At 41.4% G+C, this 18,115-nt stretch overlaps 1 protein-coding gene across 3 annotated transcripts in view; it reads right to left on the reverse strand.

The window, feature by feature from the left end:
* GRK5 (G protein-coupled receptor kinase 5) overlaps nt 1-18,115 on the reverse strand; it is a 229,615-nt gene that overhangs the window by 71,974 nt on the left and 139,526 nt on the right. For all 3 annotated transcript variants that reach the window (XM_050959000.1, XM_050958998.1, XM_050958999.1), the window contains one exon: nt 8,632-8,744. In XM_050959000.1, the coding sequence (XP_050814957.1) occupies nt 8,632-8,744 (113 nt within the window). The remainder of the gene's footprint in view (nt 1-8,631; nt 8,745-18,115) is intronic.

The following is an 18,115-nucleotide window of genomic DNA, read 5'->3' on the forward strand; positions in this document are numbered from 1 at the left end:
GAGCCGTGTGGTCAGCCCACAGGCACTGAGAGGGGATGGAGCATGCTGGGAGCTGCCTGCAGGAGACTGCAAGCCTGGAGCAGGCTTGCTAAATGAGCTAACCAGAGATGGCTGGTGCTGGGAGGGAACCAGAAGCAGCTAGTTCCTTATAAAAGAGAGTTGATGCTGTTGTTTGAGGAAGTTGACCCTGGGAAGTCTACAGGGGAGTCAGATCTGAGCAGGATAGCTGCAATCCAAACCCCCAGGTGGGTCACTCCTTGAGAACTCACAAAAAAGAAAAAGGACTAGATGAAGGAGCCCTTTCACTCACCCAGGCTCTGAGGTAAGAGCCACGCCTTGGACAGATTATTTGCAGGACTCTGAGTATTACTTTTGAGTTATTGCCTGAATAAACCCAGACCCCTATAAAGGTAGCAATTGGACAAACAAGCATGTGGAGTCTCTGTAAAAGGGCTTGGAAGAAGGAAGAATAATGGGCAGAGCAGAAGCACCTCACCCACAAGGGGACACATGGGGGCAGCCTATTCTTCCACAGAGAATTTAAATGCCTAAGTCTAACTAGTCTCTATTGAGTATGCGCAAAATGAGATTTTTTTTTTAGAGGTTTATAACTTGACCGAATTTGGGTGGATTTTCACAAGAAGAACAAAAGTCCCATCTCCGTTAGCAAGGCAACCCCCTTGCCAAATTTCAAGTCACTAATCTACAGCATAGAGGTACTACAACTTTTCAGCTACGTGGTTGTAACAATTTTTGTAACATGGGCAAAACAACATATTTCTCCCTGAACATGTTCTATGAAATGACTTAACCTGAGGCAGACATCCAGCATGGAAAACTTCAGCCAAAATGGTTAAAGTTTGACAAAGTGATAAAGCAACTAAAGCTAGTAGGATCTTATAACGGGAAGTGTTGGATAACCTTAATGATAGACATCACTACCTGTGCTGTTTACCCCTCCCGCCATCCCTCATATACACACACACTGCAGTTTGTATACCATGTGCAGGAATCAAACTAAACAAATGAAAACAGTCTAGACGAAAGGGTAACTTTTAATAACTGGTATTAAAGTGGATGCTTGTTCATCATTTTTACCCCTCTTCCACATGTATGTCTAGCGAAGCATTCAGCTGAAAAATTCCACATGAGGTAATTGTACCCCCACTGCCAGCCCCTGGCTCCAACAGAAACAACCTAGACAGGCACTTGGGCTGTTCTCTATTCTTAAATTGTGCACATTACATTTCTTCAGGATGTTCTTTTCATTTAGTACAGTGTAAGTAAGTACAATGTACCTCTGCTCTTCAGTGGGTGAAATGATTTGGAACCTATTTTCGTCTTGGCCTGAGTCAGCGAGTTTGTTCACAACTCCCTCCACTCAGACTCACTCTGGCTCATGTTATAAACTGAAAAGCCTCCCCCCCTCCCCAAATGATTAGGAATCTTCAATGCAAAGTGAGTAGAGGAAGCAGGGGAGGGAACTGAGAGAGGCTGCAAGATAGGCAATAGACCAGTCCAAAGGAAAATCATGACACAGCAGAGACCTGCTGAAAGTCAGAGCACCTGTGTATGTATATTATTTTATGAAATATTCATGTCAAAATCCTGCACTGGATTATCATATTCTAGTTCTGCAGTTACTGGCTTGGAGAACAGGAAATGTATACAGCTAACAGGTCAGCTACTTACTGATCCCCTCTCCAGCACAGGAAATGTGCCCTGAAAAACTTTATTTTAAGGATTTTCTTTCAAAAAGTACAAAGAGATATTTCTTTGCTACAATATTTGTAAGCATGCTACTACAATACCGGGTAAGGCAGCCTATGAATAACTTGTAAGGGTTTGCAAGAGAATTAATTTAATCAGAAGCCAGGTACAGCGTACTACAGTAATAACAGCTTTCATTTGGAACAATGCCGTCCTCTGGAAGTCTATCAAAGAGTTTGGCAAACGACTGTTTTACACATAGGAGATATTATATACGTATGTATGAGGATACAGGTGTGTGTGTGTGGTGGTGGTGGTGAGATGGTGGTGTGATGTGGAATAAAGACTTCTCAGCAGGAGGATGGGAATATCTGCAATTCAAGGCTGGGGGTCTCCTCTCTCATTTAGGGGTGGGACCTATTTTGATGGAGCAGCTAAGGAGGCCAAGGGAAGTGAACAGATTTCAGATGACCGCAGGGGCGTACTTTGTTGTCAGCTGACCACCATATTTTAGCAATTTTGCCATGCCTGTTGATAGAGTGGCATCTGAGTGCAGTGTCCCTTGGCTTTGGCAGCCCTGAGCACTGGTTTACAGGTGATTTGGGATGGATGAGATGAGAGGGAAAGCTGGTTAGAGTGCAGGTGAGATAGGGCATCTCCTGATTTTCAGGGACGGTTCTGGGTTCACTGTTGGGTTCACACAATTTAGTCAATTTCTGTCTTTGGAGTTTCAGCAAGTTTCAGTCGCCGAAGGTCTGGCAATGTTGGGGCACTCTGGGCTACCACATACACATTGACCCATGTCCCTCCTGCCTGGTAAAGGCCAGTGGTAAGACACTCTTATGATTTATATTACTTAGCCAAGAGCATGACCCCATTGCCCTAAGAGCTATTTGTATACATAGCAGAAACAGTCCTGCCCCATAGAGCTTACAACATAAATAGACAGGACAGACAAAGGGTGGGAGAAAGGAAGTCCTATTATCCCCATTGCACAGATGGGGAACTGAGGCACAGAGAAATCGAGAGACTTACCTGCGGCCATAGAGAATCTACAGCAGCTCTCCCAAGTGCTAGCCCAGTTCTACAGCCACAAGATCATCCTTTTTCTGTGCATATTAAAACCATCGTTTTTATTACAAATGTAGGGCATTGCTACTTGCAAGCCACGGTACACCCCTACAAATCCTTTGTTCATTTTAAGAGCTGCCTATTTCACTGTAAACAGCTCAGAGAATATATCTAATCTTTCTCCACACATGTGCCTTCCTTACAGAGAAGCACTTGGAAGCTGGGCTGTAATTCTGCATGGTGGGACAAATTGACACATTCCTGCACATTCTGTCCTACAGCACACCTAGCCCCCAATGTGTAACAGCATCACAATCTCAACACCTTGCAACGCATTGCTAGGAAACATTTAAAACACAGGGCGACCAGTTTTAACCTTCTGGTAGTTGATTCTGTTTGAGAAAGGTTGATTTACAAAATTGTGGCACATTTTTTGGTTCACAGCCACAGCTTCCCTTTTGCCAGATGCCCTTCTTAGCAATGGGCTCTAGTGTGACACTCCTCTCCGTTTGTTTCTTCTCTTCTTATGTTGAATTGATCCTTCTAGGAACTGCTCCTCTGTATTTGGCACTGGTGTAACCACTGCTGGAATAATGTATCCAGTTCTGGTGCCCCCAATTCAAGAAGGATGTTGATAAATTGGAGAGGGCTCAAAAAAGAGCCATGAGAATGTTTAAAGGATTAGAAAACCTGCCTTATAGTGATAGACTCAGAGACTTCAATCTATTTAACTTAATAAAGAGAAGGTTAAGGGTGACTTGATTATAGACTCTAAGAAGCTACACGGGGAACAAATATTTAATACTGATCTCTTCAGTCTAGCAGAGAAAGGTATAACATGATCCAATGGCTGGAAGTTGACGCTAGACACATTCAGATTGGAAATAAGGTGTAAATTTTTGACCATGAGGATACTAAACCACTGACAATTTACCAAGGGTCGTGGTGGATTCTCCATCACTGATCATTTTTAAATCAAGACTAATGCTATTGTTAGGGACCTAGCTTCATATTTAAAAATAAAGGCAGTTAAATTGGAAATTTTGGCCTGTATGCATATCTGTGACTGAAACACATTATTTGGCAGAGGGGACATCGTGTACAAAGGAGACAAGCGTTCGAATCTTTACATTTCATCTCTATTTAATGTTAAGTCCAACAAGTTGTTAATTTCAATAAAATATTGTATTCATTTTTGCAGGGTGGGATTTTCAAAAGAGCTCAATGTTGACCTAACTCTGCCCTTATTGAAGGGGGGGGAGGGGCGTTTGCCCTGGATTTCAATGGGAGAAGATTTAAGCCAATGTTGAGTGCTTTTGAAAATCTTATCCATGGTCATAGATAACAATCTTGTTTTCTTATCACTCTGCCATTCATGTCTTCCCCTCCATTCCCTTCCTCTGCACTGTTCTCTTCCCACACTGACACAACTTGCCCCAGTTGATTTCAAAGGGCTTTGGATCAGGCCCTGAACTGGTAACACAGATAAATCAATTTGAAAATCTAGACCCTGATTCTCCTCTGCCTTGCACCTTGTGTAGTCAGTTACACCTAGGCAAAGTGAGCGTATAATGCTTCTACTGGGATTCAGCAGCATTTCATGCCCATGCAGCGCTCGCTTGACAGAGATGTAAATCACTGTGCAGAGTGCAAGGCAATGGGGAATCAGGCCTGTGATTTTTATCTGGTCAACGTCCCCTGTCACACTCTAATTGAAACAACCCGACAATTGTATCAGCAAGAGGAATCCGTTTCCTGTGCTAACTTCAGAGATTGTGGAATGTGCTTTATTATAAAAATGAACACTTAAAAAATCCAAATTTATAATATACCCTAAAGTCAATCTCCCCAAGAGATCACTTTGGCTGCTCGTGACAGCTGAAATAAAAGCCATGTAAAGGAAGGACTTTTCTCAATATGTAATGCAGGTTGATACTACTGACGTTTGAAATCAGAAGAACGAGAAAGTTCTCTCTAAACTGGGTCTGACTTGCATATGGAAAAGATAGATTATGGGTAGGCTGGTGACTATCTGACAGAACTCCTTAGCTTGCAGTTTCCACTCCAACCTGTGCTTGTAAATCACACACAACATTTATTGTTGCCTGCTTTTGGAAGTAGTATGGTCTAGTGGTTAGAGAAGGGGACCGGGAGAGGGGATATAGGTGTATTCTGGGCTGTGCCACTGATTTGCTCTGCAGTCTTGGGCAAGTCACTTAACCTTTCTGTGCATCAGTTTCTCTCTCTCTCTCTCCATAAAACAGGGATAAAAATACTTGCAATCCTGCAGAGTGCTCTGAGATCTTCCAATGAAGAGCTGAGTATTTTTAATTATTTTTCATCTTTGTTTGGTACTAAGTAAAAACAAAGTTTTGTTGTGTTTCCTGCTTTAGACAGAATAGTTAAGGTTGGATAATATAAAAAATTTCACCAGTGGCCAGCAAACTTTTACAGAAGTTGAAATCAATAAACAAAAGACATCAAAGATGTTCAAAGATAAGCGAGTGACTATTCAGACCTCCATATAGCTCAGTCACTTTGTTCAACCAATTACTGGTGATCTCAGTTGGACTGTGAATACAGATCTCTTGGCTAAACTGACATATTGCAATAGTACACAAGATAGGTAAGGGCCAGAGCAGCAAGCAAAGGGTGTTTGCCAAGGGCATCCTTGCAGAAGGGTCTTGGGATGTTTGTCTCGGGTTATTGGGGCTTGGAGATTTTAGACACAATCATTTCCCTTACCAGCCCCCTCTCGACCTTTCATGGTATTCTTGTCTAAGTGTATGTCTACACTGCAATAAAACACCCGCGGCTGGCCTGTGTCAGCTAACTCGGGCTCGTGGGGCTGTAAAATTGCACTGTTGATGTCTGGACTTGGGCTGGACCAGCATGGGATGGTCCCAAAGCCCACACTCCAGCTGGAGCCCAGACATCTACACTGCAGTTTGATAGCCCCACAGCCTGAGCCCTGTGAACCTGAATCAGCTGACCCTGGCCAACTGCAGGTGTTTTATTGCAATGTAGACAAACCCACAAACGCTGCACTACACCTGGGAGCATGGTGAAATGCCATAGCTGGTTTCACTCTCAGGATCTCAGGCTAAGGGCTGCAGAAGGGCAAGGCAGTTTGTTACTCTGAACTCCAAGAGTGACTCCAGCAATACTCCCAGTACTTTGTGTGAAGAAAGGTTATCATGTTGTATTGTAAAGTTGATTGTGTTGTTGTGACAGGATGATATACACCCTAGTGGGGATAATAATACTTCTTTTCGCCCAGCCTTTGTCTCTCTTATCTATTTAGACCGTAAGCTCTTCAAGGCCTAGACATGCTCTTACTATGTGCCTGTGCAGGACTAGCACAATGGGACCTTGATCTCTGAGGCCTCTAGGCATTCCTTGAATACAAATACTACAAATACAGAATTTGGTTTTTAAAAAACAATTCTGACCGACAAGATCCATGTTTCATTTTAAGCATAAATGTTTTTATCAATTTTTTATAATTGCAAAAAATTTGAGGGGAGGGGGTCAGACAATAATTATTTAATGACACTACAACACACTGAGATTCAAAAAGTTAAAGCTTTATAACCATTAAAACACAATTAGTCAACATCACTCACATGTCAAAATATACAAAGCAAACATCCTTAAATTAAACTCAAGTAAATTCCCTAGTAGCACTTATCTTACTTTGCCTATCTGTAAAGTTCAATTATCATCAATGGAAATATTTTTTCTGTTGGTTTTTGACATTGACATTTATTAATAAAAATCAGAGGGTTAGTCGTGTTATTCTGGATCTGTAAAAAGCAACAGAGAGTCCTGTGGCACCTTATAAACTAACAGATGTATTGGAGCGTAAGCTTTCGGGGGTGAATACCCACTTCGTCAGACACATGCTTATGCTCCAATACATCTGTTAACCTATAAGGTGCCACAGGACTGTTTGTTGCTTTTTATTGATAAAAATGTAATTCTTCTAAGCCTATTAATAATATATAATAGTGGTACACAAAGCCCCTAAATTTTGTAACTACTCTGAATTTTGAAGACTTCCTGTTTTCTTTTAAATGGAAAACACACAGAAACCAAAGATCATTCTTTCTTGTTGTTGTCTCCCAAACCAAAAGGTAAGAAATAATTTTCACACATTTTAAATGGATGACTAAAGGCACTTTCATCAGGCAGGCAAAGACCACTGTACACGTCTGTCCCCATTTCCTGAACTAAACTGTTGTGTAGAGGCCAAAATCCATCCCAAAGATGGCTTGTGTTTCAATGGAGGATGAACAGAGTCATTCTATGACAGCAGCTTCAGACTGCCCTCCCGCTGCAGCCCAAACGTTTTCTAGCAGATACCTGTGTGCAATAGCTAATAAATGTAGCTATATGCACACAACTGGCTACACAGTTGCACTGCCAGCGGCAGTTCAAGATGGAAACTGTCTGGCTACCCTACAGAATCTACTCCATAGCTACTCTATGACAACTACATGATGGCTACTGTCACAGAATGTTTAGAGGTAGGCACTACACTTTCCATTCAAAAATAATGATTTTGGCTCCTTCACTGTCCTCCTATGACAGAGGAACAGCATAACAGTGCAATCTTGAATATATCCTTAAAGGAAATAGTAACCTTTTCGCTCTACTCAGCAGTCTGAAAGTTCAGACATGTGAGCATCCACCACAGCATGAGGAAACTGTAAAATGTATTTGCAAGTTGTGAACCCAGAGATCAAAAGGATCGCAATCTGACCTCTAAAACTGCATCCACCGCCCTTCACATCTAAGAGTCGGAGTGTGCAATTCTCTGATGCATGTGCCAATGCACTGATGCATGCAAATCCACATTGATGCATCTGCAAAAGCAGAGACATAAAAAATGGTGGGTGCAACTGCAAAGCCATTTTTTACATGTGGGTCTCTGTGTTTCGGGCAGAGTGTAGAGCATTTCCATGCCTGCTTATGAAAGAAGGTACACTTCTACCCCGATATAATGCTGTCCTCGGGAGCCAAAATCTTACCGCATTATAGGTGAAACCGCGTTATATCGAACTTGATTTGATCCACCGGCGCACACAGCCCCACCCCTCCGGAGCGCGGTTTTACTGTGTTATATCCGAATTCTTGTTATATCAGGTGGCGTTATATCGGGGTAGAGGTGTATATTGCTAAAAGTTGCTTTATTGTTTGTTACAGAGGCAAGGCAGCATGGTAGTCTAACATAAGACACTTAGAACCAATTGCCATCCCGTTTAATATTGGATAAACAATCCAAAGAAAGAGTCAGTCTTTAATGAGATCCTGATCTTGCAATACATTGCATGAACTCAGCAGTCTGTTGGTGCCACTAAATCACATGATCAGAGTCTACATAAAGATTTTGGTCAAATAGCATTAAAATTCTTTTTATGATTTCTATCAAGCTAAAAAACACCTTACACTCTCTTACACTGAGTTCACAGATAGCCAATACAAATTGTTCCTTTTTAAGTATGATGGGATCAGAAATGTCAATTAAATAATATTAAAACCCCTGTATTTTCCAATACATTTTATAATCAAGATTTACAATGATTGCTGGATGTCAGGAAGAAGCTTTTGGAGAGGGAGAAAAAAATGTTTTTTTACTCTTGACCTGATAGAGATATTAATGGTGACAAACAAAATATTCTGCAGGCGCTGAATACATGGAAGGCTCACATCTTTGTGCTCAGGTAGAGAATGTTACTCCTTAAGAACAATGGTTTATTTTTTGTACTCCTACACTGATGTTCTTAAGTTCATTACCAAGGAACAGAGTGCAATAAAGCACTGCAAATATCAGAAGAATTAACTTACCACCGAGTCAAGGAACCTAATGCAACACTCAAGCTCCGGTCGAGTTTCACAGAACTGCCGAAAGAGAAGCCTTCCAATTGGCTGCTTGTCGCATAAACTGTAATAATCTCTCTCTAGAGGCAATAAAAGAAAAAAGAAAAAAGAGTGTAAAAACCTGAAGATCCTCTTTGTGTGTTTTGGGCTGGCTACAATTTTAAAACACCACAAGTTAGCACAGTAAAAACACTCCAAACCATAACTCCCCCTTGGAAAATCAAAGCCAAAAACACTGGACCCATGAGGCTACCACGCGCTCAATTCTGCAGTCCTAGTGGAGGCAAAAAGTCCCACTCATGCCATTCAGCCATGGTAAGACGACAATTTTTGACCTTTCATTTCTGGAGTTATATAGAATCAGAGAAGGCAACTCCCATATTGGATACCATTGTGGGGAAAAGAGTAGGGGGGAAACCTTAAGGGGAGAGTTACCAGAAGCCTTGAAAAAGCGAATTTGCAAATGTAGTTGCGTCAAAGTTTGGATTTAACGGGAACTTTAATAGCCCTATCCCTAGTTCCCCATATATTTAAATGCAGGTCAGAATACTGCAAAACTCTGGGAAAATTTGCGTTTGACTTTGTGGCTAAAGCCCTTCTCTAATATACATGTATTTATAGGTATATATATTTTTTAAGTATTTAAAAATCTGTGCTATCTGTTCATTGGGCAGTAACCAGGGCTTTGGACATACAACATCTTACTGATGAGATTGAGTTTCACATGACGTCCTCCATTAGAAGTTTATTTCACTTACTGCTTTATGGTATTTTTGTTTGTTGTTCCATCATTGTACAGCACTGAACAGCAATCTGACTACAGTGAAAAGCACTTTATGAATCAATATTTAAAAGGAAAATGAGGACAAAGAAAAAGAGTAGCACAAATGGACATGGCACAAGTATAAACCAGCTGGTGTCAAATGTTCGCTTTGCAAGATCAGCATTAAACACTAGTCAGTGTGGAGCTGCTGAACACACTTAAGATATATTATTCCTTTAAAAATACACAAAATGTCAAACAACATATTGTGTTGCCTGAAGCGTTCTTCTCACCGCCTTCCTCATTGCCATATGGCAGTCACTGTTATTATGGAAACAACTCACTTCCCAACACATAACATAACACTGCAAACAGACATACAAAACCCACACAAGTTGTCAGCGCCTGGGTTACTTCTATCTTACAGCTCTAGTAGCTTGTGCATTTATTCCCCCCGCCTCCCCTTCACTAGTAGGAAAAACATAGGTGAACACAGGAATCTGTGAATGAACTGTCCATTTACTGGAGAGTCTACATACTCGGAATAGGATTTTTACCCACTAGAGCTGATTTCGTCATGCCCATCCCCTGCAATAACTGGATGTAAGCCCCAGGTGGAATATATATCAGATATTGGACTTGCTCACATATGGCCAGATTACAGCCAGCTTTTGTATGGGTTGTAAAGGAAGGGGGAGCCTCCACCTCCTATGTAGGGGCTGGTCACAAGTCTAGTGAGTGCATACACCCATGCGTATGGATTGCAGGTTTCTTGCATCATCCTCTGATGTGTAAGTGCCAACTCCGTGGGTGCTCTGGGGCTCAAGCACCCACTGAAAAATAAGAGAGTGTGTGCACAGCAGCCGCAGGGCTAGATTAATCTTTTGTGGGCCCCGGCGCCCAGACAGAGATCCTACCCCCTACTCTGCCTCAAGACCCGGCCCCTGCTCAGAGTCTTTCCCCAGAGGGGATGGGGCAGAAAGGGGGACCCACCGGCAAAAACAAAAGTCAGTGCCTGTGATCTGATGCGTCGGGTACCGATGGCTGTCAGAGACAGGATACTGGACAAGTTGGACCATAATCATATATTTGCCAAGCACCCAAAAATGAATGGCATATTGTTATTTTAATCATGGGCAGCGCATGACTCCTCCATTTGGGGAGGCTGAGCCTGCCCAGACCCTGGGCCCACCCCAAGGCCTGCCCCTGCTTGGCCTCCTCCCCCCGAAGCCCCGCCATTGTCCACCACCACCCACCTCTCGTGCCTCTTTGCCTCCTTCAGCCCACCTGCCAGCCAGCCGCTCACCACTCACACATGCTTCTTCAGCCCCTCCCCTGAGGCCCCCATGTGGGTGGTGTGGGGACGGGAAGAGTGGGAGCAAGGGCGGGGCTTCAGGCACAATAGGACGAGCAGGAGGAGGGCCTCGGGGCACAGGGTGGGCGGGGCCACGGCCGAGGTGCCCTTTTGGCAGTGGTGGCACATTCCAAAGGCCAGCTGTTAGGGGACGCTTAGCCTCTCCTGGCCTCTTATATGGGCCGCCCATGATTTTAATCTTAACTTGTCCTCTGGACCACCCACTAACGACAACTTGTGGTGCTGGTGTGTTTGTATTGGCTGGGGCATGCAGCATGGAACAGCATGACACAGGCATTTACTGAGAGGTCAGAATGCTGAATTTTAGGCCTCACTGCCTTGATGGTGGCCCTTTCAAGCACTGCATGGTTATGCAGCTCAAACCTGTAGGTTTCTAGAGAGAAGACACGTGCAGAGCAATGGCAATCAAAGGAGAATTTGCTCAATTCAAGCAATGACATAAAAACGAGAATCCTTTGACCTGGAAAACAATGATGCTGAAAGAGGCCTGGCACAAGCCTTTATCCATCAAAGCATTTAAGTAAGTGCTTAACTTTAAATATGTGCCTGCATTTTAAGCATGTGCTTAAATTCTTTCCTGGACCAGGATCAGAGTGGGCAGCAAATTCAATAGGAGTTTGCAATGCAATATGGGAGCAGAAACAGAAACCTGTGGCAAACTAAATGTGCTGAGCCTGAGATGAGGTTTAGCTGGAGTTCTGAAGGTGGAATTACATAGAAACCTTTTGCTGCATTTGCTGTCTCAGTTCAAGGTTAACAGTAATTGTGTGCTTATTGTGCATAATGTACACTCAGAAAAAAACATCCTGAGTCTCCGTGTCACACAGCTTTCCCTCAAATTAGGAATCAAGCCCTTCTAAAAGTCCCAAACTCTATTATGATTGCTCTGAAGCCAATTCAATATGAAGTGAACAGTGCAAAAGATAGTATTTCTTAATAGAGGTTAAATGTGTCAATCGATGTAGTAAAATGCAGCATAAATGTACGCACATGTAAACATTTGATGCATTTTAAATCTTTCTTCTTGTATAGCCTTATTTTATGCATAGCATAATTATTTATAGCACAAAAATATATGCAGCTTTTTTAAATTTGTCAAAATAGGACTGTATGGGAAACATTCACCTTAGAATGCTTATAATATCCTTAAAGACTAGTATTTGAGCATATATATTGTCTGAATAATCTATGAGACTCATGCATTCAACAGACTGACATTATGGCATACAAGATACAGGAAACATTATGAAGCAAGTTAAACATTTTTATGGATAATATGAAATGGAGAATAAATGAACACACACCTGCTACTATAGCTATAGAACATGGCCAGCACATGAAAATGTTAACCCGTTCTTAATGAGGAAAAAGGAAATGCCAGTAATAACACCAGCTAAACACAAGACTCAAGTCTAGTTGCCTGGAGCCAGCCTGTCTTTGATTTAAAAAACGGGATATATTTGATAGGTAACATACATAAATGGTGTAATTGTTTTCATTCCTTTTAGGTGACATAATTTTTTTTCCCTAGGCCCTGATCTTGCAATTGACCCTGCTCAGTTAGTTGCAGGATTCTGGCCTGCATTAATATTTTGGGATATATGGAACATGTTCTGGACTAAGAAGTAAAACCATATGTCTCAGCTCAAGCCCAGAAGGTGACAATTTTGTTATATTAAACAAGTGCAAAACCAGTGCAAACTGTGCTGTAATTACATGTCCAGATTCTTGACAACAGACTAGCAGCCAGGAAGGGAAAAGAGAGATCGCTGGGCAGATCATATGATCAGAAGCCTATCCTGGACTGGGTTTAATTATTGTGTCATTTTCTGTATGTCTGCCAATAAAGATATCCATCCAGTTGCAAAAGTTTAAAAAACAGAAAGAATGATTTCCTGAGGAAATGGAAGGAAATGTTAAACATTTGGAAGTGAAACCATATGTTTGTGATGACGCAGTGGAACTAAAACAATTCTGAGAGCAATAACTCTAGAAGACTGCCTCTCCCATTTTGGAAGACTTTTGCTTTAACACCTGCAAGGTCACATGCAGACAGAATGGATCTTTAAAATGGGAGGGGTGAAAACGATAGGGTCAGTTTATTTTAACCTTTCAGTTTCATTATTTAGAATTGGCAAATACAGTAGACCTGCCAGTGAACTGTTTATCATCCCAATTAAGCAACTGTCCCGATTAATAGAGGAGGCTATTAAAAAGTCGGCAGAAAAGATTTAAATAAAATATAGTAACAAATACTAGGTGATAAATTATATTCACTCTAGGTTTATTGTGTATTTATTTGGTAATTTCTATATTAAGAGATCAGAGTTCCACACTTTAAACACCACTTGAACATTTGGAATTGGCCAACAGCGTTTTCATTGAGCGAATTATGTCTTGAAAAGCAGAGGTCACTACTGTTCACTGTAATAAGGCTAAGCTTGTTCCCTGGGAGATGTTCTATAAAATAGGTCTTTTGATTAAGGCCCTAATTCAGCAAAGTACTTAACAGTATATTCAAGCACGTGAATAGTCCCATTTCCAAAATTTCTGTTTGATCAACCTTTTTTGAGATAAATAAATTAAATGGTTTCCATTAACATTGTTTTACTTTTGATAAAACTTTTTTTGGGGGGTGGGGTGAGGTGGGAAGGGGGGTAAAACTGTTTCCAAACACTGAAAAAAATTACCAAAAAAGTTTTTTGAACACTGATTAAAATAAATGGGTTTTGATTTTGGGTAAAAGAAAATGTATTCCCCCTCCTCCCCCAAATCTCATGCAACATAGTTAGCATTTTCTACCAGCTCTAAAGAGGGCCTAAACATCTTTGGAGGTAGATGGGGGGATTTTTAAATCTTTGCAATATAGATTTTATTATTTTTTAGGGAAGGACTAAAAAATTGGAGAGGGATGACATTAGGCTGACAAAATTATTCTGATGTTTTCAGGTCTAGTGTAAATTGCAAGATCACACTCGTGTGACCAGACAGCAAATGTGAAAAATCAGGACAGGGGATGGAAGGTAATAGGAGCTTATATAAGAAAAAGACCCAAAAATCAGGACTGTTCCTATAAAATCGGGACATCTGGTCACCCTAGATCACACGAAATTTGCAAATTTTTCCCAAGGTGTTGAAACATGTCAGAACAATGTGCAGCTTCTGAACCAGCTTAGGCATGCGTTGAACTTTTTTCTAGAGATGGGGTAAAACCAGAACCATTCAGCCAACATCTCTGTCTCCTACTCAAAGTTAGGATGGTCCCGATAAAATAGATCCTAACTGCCCTTCGTTTTGGTTTTGCAAACCTAAACCCCAAACAGGTTTTGCAAACAAAAATCACCTCCGTTTTTTGCCCATCTTTGCTTACAAAATGGAGTCTCTCCAAAGCACAAAAATGACAAAAGCAGGAAATAAATCAAATATTAAAGGAATATACTATTTGCTTATCCAAAAGAACACCAGTGCTTTAAAATGTAAACGTAATTGTAACATGTGCCATCAGCATCATAATGGAAAGTACCTTTTACAACACTGAATAACCCCACTGATAGACACTTTTAAAAGGAATATGTTTTTCCTTTTAAAACCAGTAAGTCTAACACTAGTGCTTACCTGCTATAATTTATTCTTGCCCTTCTCCAGTCGAATGTGAAATAACACCTATCTACATATAAACATAATAAACAGAGCATTCTAATCCACCCAGTCTCTGAGGGTGATGAAAGTTGCTTCCTATCAAAGGCTTCTTTGTGCATGATTTAAAAGGGCCTAAAATGCTTTGATTGCATTATTAACAGTGTCTGTGCTGCTGTTATATTGCAGAATGAGGTGCAAAGTTGGAACGCCAGCTATTACAGCCTATAAAATATGGGTTTTCATCTCCTATAAGAAATGTGCTTCACTACAAAAGACCATCCTTGTGTTCAAAATTAAAGGGCCAACTTCAGCTTCATTTACACCAGGGCTCCCCCAGTTATTCTCTTCTCTTCTATTCTGGTCTTTATCACCATAGATCTGAGAGCCAACAAGAGCCGCCTAAGGCTTACCGGGGACACTTGTATTTGCAATCTGCAATAAGAAAAGCACCATACAAGAGTTCAGCATTGTGATCTCTGAAAAACCTCAAATACAGATCCACGGCTCATAGCGTATTTCATTCTTAATGGGGAAGCGGGGCATTGTTGCCCCAGCTCCGCCTGCTGGAAAAGTATTTACAGTGGGAGGAGAGTCATTTGCTTGGTGACTTAGGAGGACTACTGCAGGCAAGTTGGTGGGTGTGCAACATAGGTCTCACCTGTTTTACCATCAAGTGAATGTGGAAGTCTATGGGTTCAAAGAGTGCTGAGAACTCGCTCTCTGAAAAGCAGGCCCCTTTAAGATGTCTCAAGCTGGGCGCTCAAAACCACTAGTCACTTTTGAAAATGGTGGCCTAAAAATTAACCAAGCGGATCAGAATATAAGGTCTAAACAAGGGTGACCAGACGTCCCAATAATAGCGGCTTTGTCTTATATATGCAATTATACTCTCCCTCCCCCTCGAAAAAAAAAACCTGTCCAGATTTTTCATATTTGCTATCTGGTCACCCTAATCTAGACATTTTTAAGAGCGAACATGAGGAAGAAAAAGTTATAACTCAGTTCACCCAGGAGATCCCCAGAAACTATGATACTAGTCACATTATCATTATTGAATATAGATAGACTCCATTCACCACTACAGATAAAACCGCACACACTGTTCAGTGGCGCACAATATTTCCATCTGCAAAATAGCACTTCCCTGCCTCACAGGCATGTTGTGAGGATAAATATGTTAAAGGTTGTGAGCCGATACTATGGTAATAGGCCCACATAACTGTGATAGACGATTAGATTAGATTAGATTATCTATCTATCAGTCAACTTCTTCAGGAGTGATTGACTTAATATTGTTTCAATTGCTAGTGTCTCTCAGAGAAAACCCTCCTATACAGGGCCGGCCTTAGGATTTATGGTGCCCTAGGCGAGATTATTAAACTGGTGCCCCTGTGCCTGATCTGCTCTTAGCAACACAAACATAAGCTTATAGTATTGGAAAACTTGCCACATTCACATTATTAAAACCAGTTTAACTTAATTAAGCACACTGTAATGCTGATGGACTAGCAGTAAAGAAGCAACACTACAGAAAAAATTCTGATATGACAGAATGATGCAAATAATATATTTTTTTTAATTTATCAAAATTTTATTAGAAATTTATATGAAGAGGTATTGAAACAAAGATTTGTTTTTAATTAAAAGCAATCTTTCTGGTTTTTTTGGCTGCAAAATCAGTAATAATGTCATCGTATGACAAAGTCGTGTCTTGTTCGATCGCAAGAATAGCAAGACCAGTCAAGCGTTCCTGACTCATTGTAGAGCGGAGATAGTTTTTAATGAGCTTTAGTTTTGAGAAACTCCGTTCTCCTGATGCTACTGTTACAGGAATTGTCAGTAGAATACGAGTGGCAATGTACACATTAGGATATATATGTCAACAAGTTTGCGGGTATGAATAAACTGTACAATGTCCATCACATCATTTTGCATGTGGCAACATTGATGACAGTGTACTCAATTCTTCATACAGTTCAAGTCCATTTAAATCAAAACTATCACCATGCTTCAGGAGGCTCTCTAGATTCTTGCACTTTGTCATTAGTTGCTCTTGTTTTCCTATTTTGTTGAATTTAGTTATGTCATACAAAAATCCAAACTGTTCATGGTGTACTTGCAAGGTATTAAACCTTTCATCAACAGCAGATACTGCTTTATCCATCACAACATTAAAAAATTCAACCTCAAATTTCTTTTCTGGATCGTCTATGGGCATGACCTGCTGTACAGATTCTTCACAAAGAAGTGTCCCTGGCCTTTTTAACTCATATTAACTATGTATTTACTTTATGAAAGTTGGAGAAAACATTGTGAAAACGTAAAACATTGGCTGCCCAACTTCTGGGCTGGCAAAAGTTGTACTGACTCACAAGGAAAAAAAAAAGCAGGAGAATCTTAGTACAACATATGGTCACTCTACACCAGGGGTCGGCAACCTTTCAGAAGTGGTGTGCCAAGTTCACTGTAATTTAAGGTTTCTCGTGCTAGTGAAACATTTTAATGTTTGTAGAAGGTTTCTGTCTATGTCTATATTATATAAATAAACTATTGTTATTATCTGAGGTCTTGGCCACCAGTCCTGCTCAGGCCACTGCCAGCTCATAGACTCATAGACTCATAGGTCAGAAGGGACCAATCTGATCATCTAGTCTGACCTCCTGCGCAAGGCAGGCCACAGAACCCCACCCATCCAATTTTATAACAACCCCTATCCCAGGACCGAGTTATTGAAATCCTCAAAAATGGTTTGAAGACCTCAAGCTGCAGAGACACCACCAGCAAGCGACCCGTGCCCCACGCTGCAGGGGAAGGCGAAAAACCTCCAGGGCACCTGCCAATCCGCCCTGGAGGAAAATTCCTTCCCGACCCCAAATATGGCGATCAGCTAAACCCTGAGCATGTGGGCAAGAGTCACCAGCTAGCACCCAAGAAGGAATTCTCCGCAGCAACTCAGTACCCATCGCATGCAACATCTCCCAGCAGACCATTGAGCAGACCTGTCTGGTGGTAATTCAAGATCAATTGCCCAAATTAACGATCCTATCATAACATCCCCTCCATATACTTATCAAGCTTTGTCTTAAAGCCAGGAAAGTCTTTTGCCCCTACTACTTCCCTCGGAAGGCTATTCCAGAACTTCACTCCCCTAATGGTCAGAAACCTTCGTCTAATTTCAAGTCTAAACTTCCTAATATCCAGTTTATACCCATTCGTCCTCGTGGCTACATTAGTACTAAACTTAAATAATTCCTCTCCCTCCCTAACGTTAACCCCCTTGATATATTTAAATAGGGCGAGCATATCCCCCCTCAGCCTTCTTTTGGCCAGGCTAAACAAGCCAAGCTCTTTGAGTCTCCTTTCATAAGGCAGTTTTTCCATTCCTCGGATCATCCTCGTAGCCCGTCTCTGAACCTGTTCCAGTTTGAATTCATCCTTCTTGAACATGGGACACCAGAACTGCACACAGTATTCCAGATGGGGTCTCACCAACGCCGTATACAACGGTACTAACACATCCTTATCCCTGCAGGAAATACCCCGCCTGATGCATCCCAAAATCGCATTTGCTTTTTTAACAGCCGTATCACATTGGCGACTCATAGTCATCCTGCTATCAACCAGTACCCCAAGGTCCTTCTCTTCCTCCGTCGCTTCCAACTGATGCGCCCCCA

Source organism: Gopherus flavomarginatus, chromosome 6, assembly GCF_025201925.1.
Source record: "Gopherus flavomarginatus isolate rGopFla2 chromosome 6, rGopFla2.mat.asm, whole genome shotgun sequence".
Taxonomy (NCBI): domain Eukaryota; kingdom Metazoa; phylum Chordata; order Testudines; family Testudinidae; genus Gopherus; species Gopherus flavomarginatus.